At 45.3% G+C, this 22,153-nt stretch overlaps 1 protein-coding gene across 2 annotated transcripts in view; it reads right to left on the bottom strand.

Moving 5' to 3' along the window:
* The window catches only part of LOC120913989 (protein regulator of cytokinesis 1-like), a 62,136-nt gene that overhangs the window by 14,699 nt on the left and 25,284 nt on the right, over positions 1-22,153 (bottom strand). For both annotated transcript variants that reach the window (XM_040324379.1, XM_040324389.1), the window contains exons 7-12: positions 16,867-17,014; positions 16,003-16,139; positions 15,265-15,360; positions 15,033-15,179; positions 14,791-14,880; positions 13,087-13,182 (exon numbers count right to left, since the gene is read on the bottom strand). In XM_040324379.1, the coding sequence (XP_040180313.1) occupies positions 13,087-13,182; positions 14,791-14,880; positions 15,033-15,179; positions 15,265-15,360; positions 16,003-16,139; positions 16,867-17,014 (714 nt within the window). The remainder of the gene's footprint in view (positions 1-13,086; positions 13,183-14,790; positions 14,881-15,032; positions 15,180-15,264; positions 15,361-16,002; positions 16,140-16,866; positions 17,015-22,153) is intronic.

Raw genomic sequence — 22,153 nt, 5'->3', positions numbered from 1 at the left:
AAAAAGTTTGTCGGCATTCCACAAGCGGACACAATTTTGAAGCGTGACATGTTGGGTATGAATTTACTCGGCGTAACATTATCTTTCATAATATTAAAAAAAATGGGGATAACTTTACTGTTGTCTTATTTTTTAATTAAAAAAAGTGTAATTTTTTCCCAAAAAAGTGCGCTTGCAAGACCGCTGCGCAAATACGGCGTAGCAGAAAGTATTGCAACGATCGCTATTTTATTCTCTAGGGTGTTAGGATAAAAAATATATATAATGTTTGGGGGTTTTCTTTAGAGGGAAGAATATGGCAGTGAAAATAGTGTAAAATGACATTAGAATTGCTGTTTAACTTGTAATGCTTAACTTGTAATACCAACGGCCACCACCAGATGGCGCCAGCTCACATCTGGTGGTAATAACTTGTAATACCAACGGCTCACCACCAGATGGCTCCAGCTCAAAAAAAAAAAAAAAAAAAAAAAATTTTTTTTTTTTTGCTCCCCTCACTTCCACCCTGCCTGAGGGCCATTTATAACTGGTCCGCGGGCCGCAAATGGCCCGCGGGCCGGTACTTTGAGACCACTGGTTTAGAAAGTTGAGATTGTGTTAGGAGATTTTCTCTTCCTGGTTAACACAGAGCGTGATGTCTGGTCATACAGCCAAGATGGCTAAAATTGCCGATTGGAGGAAAGGCACACACCCCCCTCTCGTCATAGGCAGAGACTCTCAGGAGGTGTTTTGCAATAGGAGCTGCTCTCTGCTACTCTATTTTAGCAACCTCCTTTGACAAAAGATTCTGGCTGTTTTTGTTTAAAAAGTAAAAAAAAATTCAGGAGTTCTCAGGCTGATAACAGAGGAACCATTCAGAAGAGAGCTATAAGACTTAGCTCATTGAAAAGAGATAAAATACTGCAGATATGTATGTGCCCAGCTCAAATTTCACGAATCAGGTTTACATCCACTTTAAGCTGCAAAGGCAGTTGACAAAAAGTACACATGCTGTGTCAAAAATTAACCCCCTTGTTAGTACTGTCCAAGACCCATTCAACTTAATAGGGCTGCAGCACAGTGACGTGGGTTTTCCGGGGTTAAAACAGGCACCCCCAACCTATCAAATGTCCTCTGAAAAGCTATCCACTGCAGATCTCTTCAGAGTAAATGGGCCCTTAGCGATATGGTTACACAGGCAGGTCATGTTTAAACAGGCTGCAGCTTGTATAGGGGCAGTGTGTACAGCACGATATTGGCAAGCATTCTTTAACCACTTAAGACCCGGACCATTATGCAGGGAAAGGACCTGGCCAGTTTTTGCGATTCGGCACTGCGTCGCTTTAACGGACAATTACGCGGTTGTGCGACATTGCTCCCAAACAAAATTGGCGTCCTTTTTTCCCCCACAAACCGAGCTTTCTTTTGGTGGTATTTGATCACCTCTGCGGTTTTTATTTTTTGCGCTAAAAACAAAAATAGAGCGACAATTTTGAAAAAAAAAAAGAAAAACTAAAAACTATATTTTTTTACTTTTTGCTATAATAAATATCCCCAAAAAAGAGAGATCTATATATCTCCATCTTAAAAAAAAAAAAAAAAAAAAAAACACTCGCACAATTTTCTCAGTTTAGGCCGATACATATTCTACCTATTTTTGGTAAAAAAAAATTGCAATAAGCGTTTGTCGATTTGTAAACGCTATACATTCTGCGCAAACCAAATAGGGGATAGTTTTATTGCATTTCTATTAATAATTTTTGTTTTACTACTAATGGCGGCGATCAGCGATTTTTTTTGTGACTGCGACATTATGGCAGACATCGGACAATTTTGATACATTTTTGGGACCAGTCATTTTCACAGCAAAAAGTGCTATAAAAATGCACCGATTACTGTGAAAATGACAATTGCAGTTTAGGAGTTAACCACTAGGGGGCACTGTAGGGGTTAAGTGTGAGCTCATGTGTGTTTCTAACTGTAGGGGGCGGGGCTGGATGTGTGACATCTGTGATCGATCGTCGTTCCCTATATCAGGGAACAGACGATCACGGACATTGCCACAGTGAAGAACAGGGAAGGTGTGTATACACACACACACACACACCTCTCCCCGTTCTTCAGCTCCTGTGACCGATTGCGGGACACCGGCGGCGATCGGGTCCTGCAGGCGCAACCCACGGCTGGGCTCTTAAAGGCGACGTACCTGTGCACAGCCATGCCATTCTACCAACGTTAATCGGCGTTAAGTGGTCCAGCTATGTAAAAACCATTAAAGCACTCAAAGTTTCAATTTTGGGTGGTGGAGGTCAACAATGATCCTAATGGGAGAACCAACTATTGTGTTAATGAGTTTCAGCATTACTGTCACGCTAGCTGCTCAATTCAAGTTCTAATCAGGACAGCCATTAAGATTTATGGTAAAATGTCCCCATACTGGCACCAAATGATGCTTTAAAGCTCATCTGCAGACAAATATAGTAGAGTGCCCCCTATATATTATTTTTTTCCCTTTTTGGTAGCTCTACTCTCCTGCTGGTACTTTTGGAAATTTTGCCGTCAGTGTGCCAGTGCTTCAATGTCTGGTGGATGGGACAAGTCACTACAGCTGGCTAGCGCCTTGTGCTGGAGCGATTGGTCTCCTCAAATGCCCTTTATAAAAGGTTAATCACCATGCGTTAATCAGTGCCGATATAGCCTGATCCCTACAATAGTGCCACCTCTTCCTGTGCTGCTCTGCCGAACCCTGCCCCTCTATGCAGCTTAGCATTGCTTTGATCCCTACTCAGCTCTGTTTATACCCATCGCTCAGCATTGCCTAGCATTCCAACAAGGCATCAGTGAAGTCATTGTCCATGAGATGCTCCAGTACAGATTCTCTTGTGTGAAACAGATAGTAGTAGCTAGAAAAAGTAATATTAGTACCCATTAAAGCAGGGATATGCAATTAGCGGACCTCCAGCTGTTGCAAAACTACAAGTCCCATCATGCTCTGCCTCTAGGTGTCATGCTTGCGGCTGTCAGAGTCTTGCTATGCCTTGAAGTTCTGCAACAGCTGGAGGTCCGCTAATTGCATATCCCTGCATTAAAGTATTACTAAACCCACAACAACAGTAAAACCAGTCTGGATATGCAGCATAGCATGCTTGTTATACTCACTGTGGAACGCAAGGGGATAATCCTCTGCATTGTGTAAAAAGGAAGGTGGTTTTATCCTGTATGCATAGATCCTCCCCTTCCTGCACCGTCTATCTGGGGAAGGCTAGCTAACACAGGCAGAGTAGCCGACCTGCACATGCTCAGTTGGGCATTTTATGCTGGGGAGAACAGTTACTTGTTCTCAGAGATAGCCAGGTCACATGATATTGACATCACACATGTGGGCCTGTAATACAGGCTATAGTGGAAATCTCCCCCTACATGAACTCTCAGCAATGGAGAAACTGTGCAGTTTATCATACAACCGTGGTATACAGATCAGCCAAAAAAAGGTATATAGTGGCAGTATTATAATGTTAAAAAAAAAAAAATAGGATTTTTGTACTCACCGTAAAATCCATTTCTCCGAGTTCATGGACGGACACAGCAGCCTTTGACCTTAGGGTTATATCCGCTTCCTTCAGGAGAGTTTAGGCAGAAAAAAAGCACTTTAAGTGTTAACACTTTCCTTAGTGCAGCTCCTCCCAGGGGGCGTGGCCCCCCGGGTATAACCCACACCCTGCTCTAGCAGCCTCAGTTCGTAACAAGCAGTACAAAGGAGGGGTGGGTGCTGTGTCCGTCCATGAACTCAGAGAAATGGATTTTACTGTGAGTACAAAAATCCTATTCTCTCTTCCGTTCATGGACGGACACAGCAGCCTTTGACCTTAGGGACGTCCCCAAGCAGTGTCAAAAATTTCGAGGGGTGGGAAAAAAACACAGCAATCAAGCTTACACCCCAAAACAAAAACCAGAGTTACTCAACGGAGGAACTCCAACCTTAAACTGCCGCCTGTAACACCTTGCGGCCGAAGGAGGCATCAGAAGATGCACCCACGTCCACCTTGTAAAACTTTGAAAAAGTGTGTACCGACGACCAGGTCACTGCCTTACACACGTGTAACACAGAGGCTTGATGTCGGAAAGCCCAAGAGGCACCGATCGCCCTGGTCGAACACACCGTAACCTGAAAGGGAGGCGCCCGCCACTTGAGGGCATAGGCCTGAAGCACAACCCGACGGATCCACCTAGAAATGTGGCCGACGAGACCGCCAGACTCTTTTCAGGACCCGACACTGACACAAACAGTGAGTCCAACTTCCGGACCAGAGCCGTAGCAGATAAACACACACGAAGAGCTCGAACCACATCCAGGGAATGTAAAGTGGTCTCCTTCGGCTGAGAACATAAGGATGGAAGGACAATGTCCACATTAATGTGAAGGGCCGAAACGACCTTTGGGAGAAAAGAAGGCTACGGTCACAGCACCACCTCATCCTCATGGATGACTAAGTAGGGAGCCTTGCGGGACAAGGCCGCCAGTTCAGACACCCGTCTGATCTATGTAATAGCAACCAGAAAAAAAAAAAATACTTTTGTGACAGTCAACAAAGGGATCTTCCGAACATCCTCAAAAGGGAGCATCTTGAAGCACCGAGAAGAACCAAATCCAAGTCCCATGGAAACAGTGGAGGGCGCACAGGAGGGGCCACATGCTGGACCCCATGCACCAACGAGCGCACCAAGGGGTGCGCTGGCAATGGTCGCTGAAAGTAAAAAGCCAGAGCTGAAATCCGACTCATAACCACACTCAAGGCGAGAGCCTGATCCACTCCCCGCTGTAAAAACAGCCGAATCCGGGACAACCCGTACGTACGGGGGTGCCACTTCATCTCTTCACACAGAGACGCAGGTCTTCCACGTACGATGGGGCATCCTACGTGAAGTAGACTTCCGTGCACACAGCATGGTAGAAACCACCGAGCCTGACAGGCCCCGGTCCTACAACACCTGGCTCACAACAGCCATGCCGTTAAAGCCAGCGACTAAAAAAAAAAAAAAAAAAAAAAAAAACAGGATGGAAGATCGGACCCTGCGACAGAAGATCTTCTCTCAGGGGTAGACGCCAGGGGCGTCTGCCACCAGATGCACCAGGTCTGCTACCAGGAGCGGTGCGGCCAGCCTGGAGCGAACAGGATTGTCGGAATCCCAGCAGGCGAGGAAGAAGCTTCAGAGGAGGGAAGGCGTAAATTAGGCGATAGTGACCCCAAGGCGCCACCGACGCGTCCGCCCACAGATCCTTAGACCTGGCCACGAACCGTGGCACCTTCCGATAGAGACAGGACGCTAGAAGGTCCACGTCTGGAATGCCACACTTTTGGCACAGGCTGTGAAACACCTCCGGGTGAAGTGACCATTCTCCTTGGTCCAGCTTTTGGCGACTCAGGTAGTCGACCTGCCAATTCTGAACACCCGGAATGTACACGGCCGACAGAACCGGAACGGACCTTTCGGCCCGCCGCAGCTGAAGTCCGTGTGCCCCCCTGATGGTTGACGTACGCCACGGCCGTGGCGTTGTCAGACTGGATCCTGACCAGGGACCACCTGGCAAGGCACAGCTTGATCGCTCGGAGCTCCAGAATATTGATCGGCAGGCGGCACTCCTCCCGAGTCCAGCGCCCCTGGGCTGACTGGGTGCCCCAAACGCCCCCCCCCAACCGGAGAGGCTGGCATCTGTCGTGACCACTGTCCAGCGGCACAGTAGAAATGACTTCCCGGTCCGAAGCACCGGAGATGTCAGCCACCACACCAGGGAAGACTTGACCAGATGGGTCAACCGAATCTGGGAATCCAGAGATGACGGGAGCTTGTCCCAACGAGACAGCATTTTCCTCCGTAGCTCCCTGGTGTGGAATTGGGCATGTGGGACCGCCTCGAAAGAGGCCACCATCAGACCCAGAACTCTCATGCAGAATCGAAGAGACGACCACTTCTGGGCCGACAACTGCTGCACAGCAGATCGCAGGGACTTCAGTTTCTCAGTCGAGAGGAAAACCCTCGCTTCCGCACAATCCAGGACTAGTGCCCAAATATTCCAGTCTCTGGGACGGAACTAACACCGACTTCTGGATATTCAGAAGCCAGCCGAACTCTTGGAGAGTCTGACACGTGATAGACACGTCCTCCTCTAACCCTGAGCCTCCATGCTATCCAAGGACGCCAAGAAGTCCCCCTGATGGAGTGCCGCTATCACCGAGCGAATCGCCTCCATCCTGAATTTTTGTACCTTGACAAAACAATTGAGGGCCTTGAGGTCCAGGATTGGACGGACCCCTTCCTTCTTGGGGACGACAAACAGATTGGAGTAAAACCCCTGAAACCGTTCCTGTGAGGGAACTGGCACAATCACTCCCCTGACCAGAAGATCCTGGACAGCCCCCGCCAGCGTTTCGGAGGAAGCTGGAGGTTGGAAGGAAAGAATCTGTTTGGTGGACAAGAGAGAAACTATCTATCTTGTACCCCGAGGAAACTACGTCGCAAACCCAACGGACGTAAAGAAGAAACCTCCGAGCCGCGAAGTCGGCCCCCCACCCGAGACACGGCCGGGGGCAGACCTACATGCGGAAGCAGGTTTGTCCGCAGGCTTGCGGTACCAGGCGCGCCTCTGCCCCGCAGCGGGGCCTCATCGCCTTGCGGACTTTTACCTGCGTGCTGGGCGCACAAAAAAAAACGCTTGGGGTAGAAAAATAGGACCCTTGCTTATGGCGAGGCTCCTTGCCCTTCCCAGACTGTGGAAGCAGTGTGCTCTTACCACCCGTGGCATCATGAATGAGGTCATCCAGGGATGACCCAAAAAGCCACTCACCCTCAAAGGGTAAATCCACCAAGGCCTTTGAGGATTGGTCCGCAGACCAGCATTTCAGTCACACAAGGCGGCGCAATACCACCGCATAGGCGGAGGCCCTGGAAAGCAAGGGGAGCGTATCCAGAACCGACTCACAGACGGACATCAGACCTCGAACCAACCGTTCAGCCAGGTCCTTACAGGTCACGGAAGCATCTTGTGCCTCCGGCTCCTGCAGCAGGAGCTTCACCCTTTCATTTAGAGTCTGTGACACTAGAGTCCCAGCCAAAACCGGCCTCACCGCCAAACCCACTACAGCGAATAGAGAGCGGGCCACAGCCTCCACTCTCCTATCAGCAGGGTCCTTAAAAGGCAGGAGCCCCTTCAACGTAACGTGGTGGCTTTGCTCAATCTTGACACGGGAAAGTCCACAGGAGGAGGAGAGACCCAGTCTTTCACAAAGTCCTCCTCAAAGCAAAAACTTTCTACGGCGTATCCCGTTCCTTGGGCAATAAATTGTCCAAATAAGGAACACATTTGTAGTGCGCGGCGGTTTGCGGAACCCCAAAGGGGACCGGCACATCTGCTGCCTCCGCCAAAACCTCTCTTTGTCAAGAGTTGACCCTGAAACAGAGTCACACTCACTGTCCGCGTGGGTCAAGCCTGCATCCTCTGACACCACAGAGGCAGGGGCAAAAGCCGGGCATGGCTCTGTGTCAGAGGCATCCCCAGAAGCAAGCTCAGGGAGGGGGCGCATTTTACCCCCCATCCGGGCACCAGTTGCTTCAACCCTGGTGAGAAAAAAAAAAACCTCCAGGGCAGCCGACATTGCCTCAACAGATGTGGCAGGGGGAGGGGCATCAAGGATTAACTTAGGCATGTGTGGGGAAGAAGTACCTGGCCCAGGCTCCATAGTGCCCCACCGCTGTGTCACCCCACTGCAAAGCAGAAACCACCCACGGTCACCTCCCGGCCGTTACACAGAGTATGGGGCCAGGGAACTCACCACCCCGCCCGGTGCAGCGCGAGCTGAGAGGAGTCTGAGGCGTGCTGAGAAGCCGACCGCGCTGCTGTCCCGTTTCCTCAGAGATTTGCGGTCTTCCTGAGCACTAAAACGGCCACACAAGGCCAAACGAAATCCAAGATGGCCACCGTATAGCAAAAAACGCCATAGGACCACAGGAAAATTGCGCATTTAAAAAGACAGTGACACAGCATTACAGCGCAGCACACACACAAAAGACCCTGTAGTGAACACACACAGCCCCCGGTGTAATAAAGAGACCCCTGAAAGCCCACCCCTCACAGCCGCTACCCCGGGGGAAAATTCCAGCCATACCACCTTACTTGAGCAAGGGGCCATACTTACCCGTCCTGCGACCACCGGCTGGAGGTATCCCAGACAGAACCAACGTCCGCATAAAACGGCATGGCTGTCGGCCAGACACACTGACAAAGCCATAAAGGCCGGTCATATGTGTGCCCTAGAACAAAATGTTCCCCGGCCGCCCATGGAGCAAAAGGGGCCTGTCGTGGACGACCCAGAGCTGAGCCGAGGGCCGTCACATGCTCGATGGCCGAACATGGGGGGGACTACAAGAGTCAAGACCCAGCCTGTCACCCAGCTGTTGATAGAAGAATCACAGAATTCAAAAATAAAGGAACAAAAACAATAAAAAGCGAAAAAAATAGCAAGAAAAAAAATCTCCAGAGTACAGGACTCCAGAGTGCCTGTCGTTAGGCAGAGAAAAAAAACTGAGGCTGCTAGAGCAGGGTGTGGGAGGAGCTGCACTAAGGAAAGTGTTAACACTTAAAAAGCTTTTTTTCTGCCTAAACTCTCCCGAAGGAAGCGGATATAACCCTAAGGTCAAAGGCTGCTGTGTCCGTCCATGAACGGAAGAGAAAGATGATTTATAAGAAGTGGGCACTGTGGTGGTGGGGCGGATGAATCATTTTTACATTACTGGGTTTAGTGACACTTTAAATTCATGATTAATCCAGCATACAGAACAGAGGATTGTGCCTCATAGGAGCAGCTTTCCACCATTTGCATTTTGGCAAACGAAAAGGAGCATAAACTTTAGAGAAATTCTCTAGCAGAGAGGTAGACCAATCAGAAGACCAATGCTGTAAGCCCTGGGAGTCATGCCTGTATAAAGAGGAAGACACAAATCACAAGGCCGATCCCTCTTCTAGGCAGTTTCTCCTACAAAAATGTTATAAACCCGAGGACATTGCAGAAAGCATTATAAGTAGGGTTGTCCCGATACTACTTTTTTAGGACCGAGTACAAGTACCGATACTTTTTTTTAAGTAGTCGCCGATACCGAATACCGATACTTTTTTTTAAATGTGTCTCCATATGCAGCCATGTCCCCCCACAGATGCAGCCATGTCCCCCCACAGATGCAGCCATGTCACAGATGCAGCCATGTCACAGATGCAGCCATGTCCCCCCACAGATGCAGCCATGTCCCCCCACAGATGCAGCCATGTCCCCCCACAGATGCAGCCATGTCTCCCCCCATATCCCCCCCCATATCCAGCCACTGTCTCCCCCCATTATCCAGCCACTGTCTCCCCCCATTATCCAGCCACTGTCTCCCCCCATTATCCAGCCACTGTCTCCCCCCATTATCCAGCCACTGTCTCCCCCCATTATCCAGCCACTGTCTCCCCCCATTATCCAGCCACTGTCTCCCCCCATTATCCAGCCACTGTCTCCCCCCATTATCCAGCCACTGTCTCCCCCCATTATCCAGCCACTGTCTCCCCCCATTATCCAGCCACTGTCTCCCCCCATTATCCAGCCACTGTCTCCCCCCATTATCCAGCCACTGTCTCCCCCCATTATCCAGCCACTGTCTCCCCCCATTATCCAGCCACTGTCTCCCCCCATTATCCAGCCACTGTCTCCCCCCATTATCCAGCCACTGTCTCCCCCCATTATCCAGCCACCGTCTCCCCCCATTATCCAGCCACCGTCTCCCCCCATTATCCAGCCACCGTCTCCCCCCATTATCCAGCCGATGTCTCCCCCCCATTATCCAGCCACCGTCTCCCCCCATTATCCAGCCACCGTCTCCCCCCATTATCCAGCCACTGTCTCCCCCCATTATCCAGCCACTGTCTCCCCCCATTATCCAGCCACTGTCTCCCCCCATTATCCAGCCACTGTCTCCCCCCATTATCCAGCCACTGTCTCCCCCCATTATCCAGCCACTGTCTCCCCCCATTATCCAGCCACTGTCTCCCCCCATTATCCAGCCACTGTCTCCCCCCATTATCCAGCCACTGGCTCCCCCCATTATCCAGCCACTGTCTCCCCCCATTATCCAGCCACTGTCTCCCCCCATTATCCAGCCACTGTCTCCCCCCATTATCCAGCCACTGTCTCCACCCATGCAGCAATGTCTCCCACCAGTAGCGATGGAGGAGTGGTATACACATTGCTCCTTCACCGCTCCAAGTATGCGGCAACAGGCATTTTCAGAGGGAGAGTACAGTAGAAGCTATGTGTAGACTTACAATATTTTTTTATGTAAATACCCTGTATCTAATGCTGAGGAGCTGGGTAGTTGTGGGTTACAGAGCATCACTGTGAACTTTCATTAAAATCGCTGACATTGCTGATTTCCTTGGAATAATACGTTTGCTTATAATATGCATGCTGGGTCTTATCCATGGAAATGGCAAATGTTGCTTTCCTGCTAACCTCTTCCTCATGTGAATGCCACCCTTGTCCTTCTTCCATGATGATTGTTATATGCTTTCAGCTGGCATACCACGTTCAGTATTAAGACTGGAGGAAAGTGAAGAAACTCAAGCAGACTGGGGAATCCTGCCTCCCCCCATATCCCCCTTACCTGTATCCGCGCTGCCGCCGACTGTTTAACACGCGCGGGGAGTGTAATGATTGGCGTCGCGCTGCGTACAGACACTCCCCCTTGCTCGGGATTGGACAGTTCACCCGAGCAAGGGGGAGTGTCTATACGCGGCGCGGCACCAATCATTACAGCTGTACGCGGCGCAGCTGTAATGATTCGTGCCACGCTGCGTACAGACACTCCCCCTTGCTCGGGATTGGACAGTTCACCCGAGCAAGGGGGAGTGTCTATACGCAGCGCCATTCATTACAATCACCGCGCGTGTTAAACAGTCGGCGGCAGCGCGGATGCGGCGGGATGCGACGTAACGGCGGCGGGATTCGGCGTAACGACGGCCCGGGGGGGGTGGTCGATAGTATTCTATTTCGGTATGGGGGGTATTTGCGGGAGTACGAGTACTCCCGCAAATACTCGGAATCGGTCCCGATACCGATACTAGTATCGGTATCGGGACAACCCTAATTATAAGCAAATTATTGGTTCTGTCTAAATGAAGGCTTAAATCAGTATTCTGAAAATAGTTAACCGCATAGATAAAGGACTTCCCCAATTATTACCACATTGCAGATAAAGCAGTGTATGGTGCATCACCAACATTGGCTCAACTCGTAGCTTAGAGCTTTTATGAGAAACTATGATTTAGATTATTCTTCTTTTCTATTACTAGTGCCTTTGATTTACATTAAAGCGGAGTTCCAACCACAATTAGCATTTTTTAAATGCATGTCCTTTCATCCTGCGTTTTTATAATATAAATCCGGTCGCTTACCATTTTACAATCCGCCGCCGATCCGCATAGATATTCAAAAAAGGATAGTTTATAAAACTATATCTACACCGTTGTCATTTTTCTTGTGGGCATTGTGAAGCCTACAAGCACTTACTTCCTGGAAGTCTTGGATGGGGAGTGATAATTGGACAGCGCACTGCATCCTGGGAAATGATGACACATTTCCCAGGAGCATTAGAGGGAGATGATGTCAGAATCCTAGGTGATTTCAAAGGCAGATTTTGTGGGACCGCATAGCAACAGGCATTTCCAGATGAGTAAAAAAAATGTTTTTTTTTTTACTTTTTTTTAGGTCTAATGAGCACAATAATGAAAAAAAAAAAAATAATTTGGGATGGAAACTCCACTTTAAATTTTCCCAAGTCATATGGCAACATCCAACATAATATGCAGCACTGTTCATAATACATATCTACCTACTTCCCCTTTCTACTACTTTTGGGCAACAAAATAAAAAACAAACCTTTACAACCCCTTTAAAAAAGGACCCACCGCCGCAGATATACTGCACCAGAACGGATCTATTGCGCGAAATGACGTCCCTGTACGCTGTCCCGTGTAATAGATACTGTGGGCGTGCCCACCATGGCACGGAGCGGGCGTCAATGTGTGTGGCCAGCAGCCGCGATGCCCACCGGGCCACCTGCGATCGCTCCCCCATTCTGCCTCTGTGATCTACCTAGGTAAACAAGATCCCTCTTCTGACAGGGGAATACAAAGATAGTCTGTTCCTAGTAATCAGGAACAGTGATCTGTGTACTCCGTCAGTCCATCCCCCACACAGAAAGCACCTTCCTAGGACATACTTAACCCCTTTTGTTTGCCCCTGGTGTTAAGTCCTTCCCTGCCAAGGTCATTTATACAGTGATCAGTGCGTTCGTTTTTTTTTTAAGAACTGATCACTGTATTGGTGTCACTTTACGGCGGACAAATTAGACCCCATGTCACAGCCCCGCTAAAATTTGCTGAACACCGCCATTAACAGTAAAAACAATAAATTTAACACACACACAATATATATATATATATATATATATATATATATATATATATATATATATATATATATATATATATATATATATATATATATATATATATATAGTTAAAAGTCCTTAAATCTACCGTCTATTTTGTAGACGCTATAACTTTTGCCCAAACCAATCAATATACCCTTTTTGGGATTTATTTTACCAAAAATATGTAGCCGAATACGTATTGGCCTGAACTGATAAAGAAACAATTTTTATTTAAAAAAATAAATAAATTGGGGATATGTATTATAGCACAAAGTTAATCATTTTTTTCTTCAAAAATCGATTTTTGTTTATAGTGCAAAAAATAAAAACCACAGGAGGTGCTCAAATACTACCAAAAGAAAGCTCTTATGGGAAAAATAAGACATCCATTTTAAATGGGTACAGCGTTGCACGCCCTTGCAATTGTCGATTAAAGTAACGCAGTGCCGTATCGCAAAAAATGGCCTGGTCATTAAGGGGGTAAATCCTTCTGGTCCTTAAGTGGTTAATCCGAGATACATCGGTAAACAATACTTTGAGGTTACCAATCTATAGTAAAGAAATATCATTGTAACTGACTTTACTTACTTTTATTGTGGAAAGCTGTGGTTTTCCTGTTGATGTTTGGTTTCCAAAGGCACTAGTTACAATTGTGCGCGATATGGTTGCATGTGTTCCATTAACCTGCACATAGAAGTTTTAGATTAGAGAAACTCACAAATCGCATAAAAATACACATCTACACAGAAGCCATTTAAAGTTAAAGTTGCCATGGTCTTCCTCAGGTACAAGTTTATAATCACATCTAAAATCTGTATATTTGAACCTGGCACTAAAAATATTGAAAATGACTGTCAAATGTAAAAAGGAGTGCATTCAACCCTTGTGATCCACCAACCCCAACTGTGCAATATGGCTGTACAGCTTACAAAGGTCTACCTACTAGACAGAGAAACACTTCCGGGATTGATTTTACTAAGGAATACATCATTTTGGATTAAAAATAAAATTAAGCAAATTGTTTAACATTGCTAATATATGTACAGTAGAAGTGTGTAAATATGCATACGAAATCTTACAAATAAACATGTAAATATGACAAAGGATTTCCATAGTCCTAGTGTCAATAGAAGTCATCATTCTTATTTAGCTTGAGTTTAATAATGGGCTTCTTCCAGCAAAGCTAAATAGCTACTACATGGAGATTGTCACTAAAGCCTCACCTGCAAACTGCATAGAAAACATTCTAATGCAGCATTTCATATTTACGCAACAAAAAGTAAAATATTTTCTGACCATATGAATGAAGTATGTACACATTCAGCACAATAAAAATAACCATTCCCCAGTAAACTATGTTACAATTCTTACCAGAGCACTTGCAGTTTAAAAAAAACTTTCAATGCTGCTGGCTCCTGCTCTGTCAGTGCTGCTTCACAGAACTTCCAGTCTTCACAGGAAACAGCCAGCAGTGAACAGTGTAGTCTTCAGCCTTGTACACACGATCCGATTTTCCGACGGGAATTGTGTGTTGACAGACTGTTGGCCGAAAATCCGACCGTTCGCACTCTCCATCGGACAATTGTTGTCGGATTTTCCACTGACAAATATTGGATGGCAGGCTTTTAAATTTTCCCGCGAACGGTCTGTTGTCAGATTTTCCAACACAAGTCCGTCAGATAAAAGTCCAAAGTACAAATGCGCATGCGCTGAAGCAATGCTCAAACACAACAGCAGAATGTGCCCAAAGGGTGGCGCTAAAGAGCTAAAAAAAAAAAAACACATAGTACGTCACTATGTTCGTTGGCCGACAACTGTGTGCCATTTGTACGCAAGACAAAATAGTCTGACGCTTTATCTGCAGAAAATCCATTCGCGTTTGTATGAGGCTTTAGTTTGGAGAAGGGTGTTGGAGGTAGCAGGGGAGTGCTTTGTTATTCTAGGCTACAATGTGGTGTGTTTCTTTTAAGTCACATTGGGTGAGATTTACTAAAACTGGTGCACAGTAACCAATTGCCTTTTTGACTATTACCAATCATTGCACGGGCTTAAAGGACATGGGTAAAGACAAAGATACTGCATGCTCCGTGATCAAATCAGCTGCCAAAAGTGCTTAAAAAAAAAAAAAAAAAAAAAAAAAAAAACAAACCACAGAGGTCTCACTTGAACTACATCAAATTAATGAAACCCTATTGAGCGTTTACCATAGTGAAAGGTATTAACATGAAAGTCTGTTGATTTGCAGTGACAGAACAGTATTCTTAGCAAGCAGCAGTTTACTTGATTACTTGCCTTCCGGGTCTTGCTACTTGGCGTACCCTGTGTACATGATCCTGCCGGTCTTTTAACTGGAGTCTTAAATGGTTGAGGGTCTTCTTTTTTCTGGGTTGAAAATAACCAAAATTGTTTACCAACAGTAAAAAAAATTTTACAAAAATAGTAAAAACTAAAGCAAATCACAAGGCCAATACCTCTGGAAATAGGAAAGACTATTTTTTTTACATATATGCCACAATAAATGCAAGAGCACTCACCCGAACTTGTTTCTCCCGTTCCTTCTGCTGTTTGAGGGTTTCCCACTGACTTGCGACATAATCCATAAACTTGCTTCCATTAAACAAAAATGGACATTCTTGTTCTGCCTCCCATGATTCTATCCTAGCCTTAAGATCTTCCTCTAGCTAAGAAATAAAACGCATTAACATTAACCGTTCACAGATTATTCAAATGTGGATTTGAAGATTCAAAACATGCACCTCATTTTACCTTAGACAGTAATTTCTGAAATTTTACACGTTCCTTTTCCTCTTTAAGTAAACTTCCTCCTCGGTTTGAAAATCTGTTGGGATCGTTTGCCTTTTTCTGGAACGTAATGTGTAAAATTAAAAACCTTTCTAAATTTGTAAAAAAATAAATACCAAATTAGCAGCAAAATAATGAAATGTGTAAAGGCAATGTCTTTGTACTAAATTACAAGTAGAAAACCGTTACACGGGTTTGATTGTTACATTTAAAGCTCAGGCATTCTTTATGGTTTTCTTTTTGCGGACACAGAAACTACCCAATTCAATGTAATCTCTTCTCCCTAGGAAAATAAGCGATCTCAATGCAATAAAGCAGACAGCTGAAAGGTCAATGTCATTTTTGCAGAAAATGTCAAGGCAACATGGATGCCTTTATACATTTTTGAAGATCTTTTAATTTCAAATGATTCTTTAAAGCAGATCTCCGTGGATTAGACAAAGTAGGGAACCCCCCCCCCCCCCAAAAAAAAACACTTGATTTCATTAAGACCCTGTTAGAGAGATTGAAGACCTCAAATATAGTAATAGAACGTGGCAGCAGTTCTGCTTACTCACTTCATAGAAAACTGCAGGTGAGCAACACAAGATAGATGTGATGTATGCCATTTAAAACCAAATGCAGATGGTGAGCTAAAAGGCACTCCCCTTTTTACAGTTTTGTTTTTTTAACACCACAAAATTAAACAATTAAATATATAACCTCCAGAGCTGAAAACTGAGACCAGTTGGTTTCCCACTTGGCAATGGAATCAAGAATTGGCTTGCATTTTTCATATTGCAATTTCAGTTTCACAATTTCGTTATCATGCTGGGATAAAAGATCTTCTGTGAAGTGATCTGTAAAACAAAAGCCTAAAGTTATCATGTAAATTATGTACATTAGCTGTGATGCTCCTACTTCATGTCAATGAACGCAATTTTTTTTATAAACTGTATTTTTATATATTGTACATAGACGCATTGATTATATTATATACTTCCATTTTAAAGGGTGCTACTCCCACCATACATTGTCTCAAGGCATGTGTATTATAGTCACCCTTCCCCGAGCAGTCCCAATGTAGAGTACAAAGTAGTGGGCCAACGCACCAACTTGTAGGAAGTACCAGCATAGCAAACTAGTATTAGAGGGCACTCCTGCACAGTATTGTACAAGTGGCTTTTTTTTTTTTTTTTTTTTAACGGTTTAGTGACACTTTAACGTGTGTGTGTGTAGCTTTATAACTGCAAAACAGTAAATATTCAGATGTGTTTATTATTGGCTTTAAAATTTTCAAAAATGTTAAACTTCTATAGGAAGTTAGTCAAATATTCATCCATTATCCTACTCGGTGAATGGCTGGAAACCAGCTTCTGATGTGTGCTGAACTAAGAGGGCTGGACATTCTGCAAACAGTCATTATAATTGGAGGACAAACAGTGTTGGCAAAATATGCATTTTTTATTTTCATTTATGAATGGATCTTCCAGTTTAATAAATTAGGTTTGTAATCAAGAACTTTCATATTTTAGTAAAATATAACAGGAAAGACTGCAGAGCACAAAAAAAGTTATCAACTCTTACCACTGTAGTATGGTTCAAATGCCTTTCTTTGCTCTTCGGTATAAAAACATTTATCCCAGTATATCTTTAGTTCATGTCTTATATTTAAGATTACTTGCTTCAGCTTTACCATTTTTATCTCATCTAGCCGTCCAAGCTCATTTTCCCACTGAAAATAGAAGACATATCACCAAACTAATGTAATGGCTAAAGAGAATCTAAAATGGGCATAACAGGTTCAAAATCCAGGTTATGCAGCAGGTAAAACTACTAACAGTAAATGTCCCGATAAAGCAACATGGTGACAGCAAAATATGTGATGTTGTCTGGTTAAAAAAAAAGTGGCTTCATGGTTTCCAAAATATTCACTAAAAGGTGAAGCCAGCAAGTCTTCGTAGTATGCAAATATGCCTTTACCTGCCATCTACAAACTTGTAATGGGACTTGCTTTACTATGAACCATCACAAGTAGGGTAGCGTGGATTTACAATCCAGTGGACCACTTCTGGACTGCTGACAGATCTGCCGATTAGGCCTAGCTGTACTAACCTCACTATATGTTTGTCATTTGTCCCCATTCACACAGCAAGCCTAAGGCCCCATTCACACCTAGGCGTTTTTACGCCTGAAGCGCACTGCTCACAAACGCCAGAGGGGAGAATTAACATTATTCCCTATGGTGACTGTTCACACCTGAACGCCCAAACGCCTGTCGCGCGAAGCTCAAACAAGTCCCGGACCTTTTTTTGTCGCGCGAATCGCGCGACAGCGGCGTTTGAGCGTTTTTTTTCCCCATAGAAAGTAATGGGAAACGCGCGTACTGAGCGTATCGCGCGACAACGGGCGTTTGCTATGGGCGTTTCGTCGCTTTAATCAATAGAACTTGTCGCCCATGCAGAAGATTAAAAAAAATATACCAACATAGCAACAAGTGATGAAAAGATGATAATTTTTCCTATTGGCTAAAATAAGAAACGCCGAAGTACAAAAACGTCGCACGACGCTGTATGCAAACGCGCAAATAAGCATGAATACGCGCGAAAAAAAAACGCCCGAAAAAAACAGAGTTAGTCTTACCGGAAACTCTGTTTCCAGGAGTCTTCCAGGACAGCCCTTGAGAGATGGAGCTCCTCCCTGGACAGGAAACACATCACCCCCAGCTCTTTAAAAGGCGGTCCCTCAGGCATCTGTTCAGTTTTAATCCAAGAACCGAAGGACGGAGCTGAAATACAGTTAATAACATATATACCATTTACATTATTCATGTATATATATATATATATATATATATATATATATATATATATATATATATATATATATATATATATATATATATATATATATATATATATATATATATATATATATACCTACCTCAAAGCATAGGGTGGGAACGTGCTGTCCTGGAAGACTCCTGGAAACAGAGTTTCCGGTAAGACTAACTCTGTTTTTCCCAAGGCGTCTTCCAGGACAGCCCTTGAGAGGATGAGCAAGCACTCACCAGTTTAGGGAGGGACTACTGCTTGGAGGACTTTTCTCCCAAAGGCCTGATCTTGATTACTCAAGACATCCAAACGATAGTGTCGAATGAATGTTGACATGCTTGACCACGTGGCGGCCTTACATATCTGCTCAGGGGTAGCGCCGGCTTTTTCTGCCCAGGACGTGGCTAACGCCCTTGTAGAATGTGCCTTCAAGCCTTGCGGAGGGTCCAGGTGCAGAGTTTTGTACCCTTCCAAGATGGCCATTTTGATCCACCTGGATATTGTCCCTTTTGAAGCTTGTTTTCCTTTTCGATTTCCGGAAAAAAGAACAAACAGGGCCTCTGATGTTCTAAACTCCTTAGTTGCATCTAGATAGGCAAGAAGGCATCTTCGGACGTCCAGCCGATGCAGCTGTTCTTCTTTGCTGTTTGCAGGTTTATTGCAAAAAGAGGGTAAAATAATGTCCTGACTCTTGTGAAAAGAAGAAGCGACCTTTGGAACAAAAGATTGGTCCGTTCTCAGAATGACCCGATCCTCCAATACCTGCATGTAAGGTTCTCTGATTGATAGAGCCTGGAGTTCGCTGACTCTGCGAGCTGTAGTCATTGCAATTAAGAAGAATGTCTTTAAAGTAATTAACCTTAGAGAAGCCTCTGATATCGGCTCAAAAGGCTCTCTAATAACTGCTTTCAACATAATGGAAAGATCCCATGTCGGTACTTTTTCGGCATGGGGCCGGTCGTTGTTTAGCAACCGCCTTACAAAATCTGTTAATAAGTGGATCTTGCTGCAGTGAGCGTTGAACGTAAACTGATAAGGCCGCAATTTGAACTTTAATAGTACTTAAAGCCAATTTCTTGTCGATGCCTTCTTGTAAGAATTCTAAAATTGTTGGAGAATCGTATTCTCTCTTCCTATTCTCTTTCAGCCAGAGATTAAATTTTTTCCAGTGTTTCTGATAAATTGCTCTGGTATTTGGCTTGCGACTCTGTAACAGAGTTTTGATCACCCTGTCTGATAGACCCTTAGACTTCAGGATGTCTATTTCAGATACCAAGCCGCCAGATTCAAAAAGGTTGGGTTGGGGTGCTGGACCGGACCTTGAGACAGCAGATCCGGACTGCACGGCAACATCCAGGGTGGCCGATCTACTAAGGATAGTAGAAGTGAAAACCAGGCCCTTTTCGGCCAAAAGGGGGCTATTAAAATGAGGGAAGTCTTCTCCATCTTGAATTTGGAGAGGACTCTCGGCAAAAGATGAAGTGGAGGGAAAGCATAGGTCAGGTTGAATGTCCAACTGTTCTGTAAGGCATCGACTGCTAGTGGCTGATCTCTTGGATTCAGAGAGAAGAAATTTGGTAGTTTGGCATTTTTCCTGTTTGCGAAAAGGTCGATTTCCGGAAGACCCCACTTGGTAACTATGTCTGCAAACACTGTCGGATCTAGAGACCACTCCTCTTGAGAGATCGACTGTCTGCTCAAAAAATCTGCTAGACCGTTCTGCGTACCTTTGAGATGGACGGCCGATAGGGACTCCAGATTCCCTTCTGCCCAAACAAACATTTCCTTGGCTATATTCATCAGGCTGGGGTTCCTGGTTCCCCCCTGCTTGTTCAGATACGCCACAGACGTGACGTTGTCCGACCTGATCTGCACATGCTGATGTTTTAGTTGGTCTTGAAATGCTGCCATGCCTTTTGCTACAGCTTTTAACTCTCTGTAATTTGATGAGCGCTTCTTTTCTAGGTGACTCCAAAGGCCTTGTGCCCATTGATCCCCTAGATGGGCTCCCCAGCCTTGGTTGCTGGCGTCCGTCGTCAGTATGAGCGCAACCGAGGGGTTCCACAACAGACCTCCTTTCAGATTGTTTTGGTTTCTCCACCACCAAAGTGCTTGTTTTGTTTTTTCTGCAAGAAACACTTTGTCCTCCAAGTCCTTTCCTAAAAGATTCTGTAAAAGGAATGACTGGAGCGGTCTTTGGTGAAACCTGGCCCATTTCACTGCTGGTATGGAGGCTGTCATGAGGCCTAGAACCGACATTATCTCCCTTATTGTTACAGGGAGATTTGTCTGTATTTGCGCTACTCGTTGAGTTATGTGATCGATTTTTTCTTGAGGAAGAAAGGTCTTATGTTCTGTTGAATTTATTATATAGCCCAAAAACAGGATCTCCTGAGAGGGAATGAGGTTTGATTTCTCCTGGTTGATGATCCAACCTAACTGAGTCAACCACTGCTGGGCGACCACTAGGTCTGCCAGCAGTTTTTGCCTCGTCGGTGCTAAGAACAGTAAGTCGTCTAAATATGGGACGACTGTTATGCCCTGGAGTCTTAGGGGGGCCAGTGTCTCCGCAAGAATCTTTGTAAAAATCCTCGGGGACGAGGAGAGGCCAAAGGGAAGAGCTTGACTCTGAAAATGATAAATTTTTTCTCTCACTTGAATGGCTATGCGGAGGAACTTTTGGGAGCTTTTCCTGATAGGAATATGAAGGTAGGCATCCTTCAAATCTATTTTTGCCATGAAACAATCTTTTTGAAGCAGATTTTTCACAGAATAGATCGATTCCATCCGGAACTTTTTGTATCGAATGGCCGTGTTCAAAGGTTTCAGGTTGAAGATCAGGCGGTACTTGCCTGACGGCTTCCGCACTAAAAAGACGTGCGAGTAAAAACCCTGACCCTCTTGTTTGGGAACTGGTATTATGACCTTCTGATCTACAAGCTCTCCTATGAGATGTTGTAATGCCTGGGCTTTTGTCTGATTTTTTGCCAGTTGTGTAATCAAGAACCTTTTTGGTGGTGCTTGATCGAATTCCAGAGCATAACCCCTTTCTATGACTCCTCTGACAAAATTGTTGGAGGTCAGTTTTTTCCATTGTGGAAGGAAGTCCCCCAATCTTCCTCCCACTTGGATCCTGATATCACTGGGTTTTGGGATTTTTGTCAGGAGGGTTAAAGAGCACATTGGCTTTCTTTTTCCCCCCTTGCGTCGCCCAGGGTCTATTTGAATTCCCTTTTTCCTGATTTTTCTTTTGCCCTTTAAAGGGACGAAAAAACTTCTTGAAACCTGACTTTTTCTTGTCAGGAAAAGTCTTCTTTTTATCCGCAGTGCGTTCTAACGCTTCATCTAGCGGAGTGCCAAACAAAAAATTTCCTGAAAAAGGAACGCTGCAAAGGCGTAACTTAGAGGCAGTGTCTCCCGGCCAGGTTTTGAGCCAAAGAGTTCTCCTCGCAGCCACTGATAGAGAAGCTGCCCTGGCTGAAAGCTTTACTGATTCTGCCGAGGCATCGGCAATAAAGCCCACAGCTTTAAACAGCATGGGAAAGGATTTTAACAGCTCTTCTCTAGACGTACCTGCTGTCAGGTGTTCCTGCAATTGTTTGAGCCAAAACTCCAAATTACGTGCTACACACGTGGTTGCTAATGCTGGCTTAAGGTTAGCCATGGCCGTGTCCCAGGATCTCTTGAGGATAACATCCCCTCTTTTATCCATGGGATCCGCTAAATGTCCCATGTCCTCGAACACGAGATCTGAGTGTTTAGAAACCTTTGCTAGTGGGGCATCAAGTTTTGGAGACTGATTCCAGACCGCAGCAGGGTCCTCATCAAAAGGGAATCTCCTTTTTAAACCACCTGAAAAGAAGGGCCTTTTGTCAGGTTCCTCCCATTCTTTCAGGACCAAGTCTGAAACTATTTTGTGCACTGGAAAAACCTTCTGTTTTTTCCTGCTTAACCCCTGATACATTTTATCATGACGTGAAAGCGAAGCTTTTTCCTCCTTCAACTCCAATGTCTCATGAATAGCCCCAATTAGTTCATCT

Source organism: Rana temporaria, chromosome 1 (genome assembly GCF_905171775.1).
Source record: "Rana temporaria chromosome 1, aRanTem1.1, whole genome shotgun sequence".
In the NCBI taxonomy this organism is placed as follows: Eukaryota; Metazoa; Chordata; class Amphibia; order Anura; family Ranidae; genus Rana; species Rana temporaria.
This window is presented reverse-complemented; position numbering and strand designations above follow the sequence as displayed.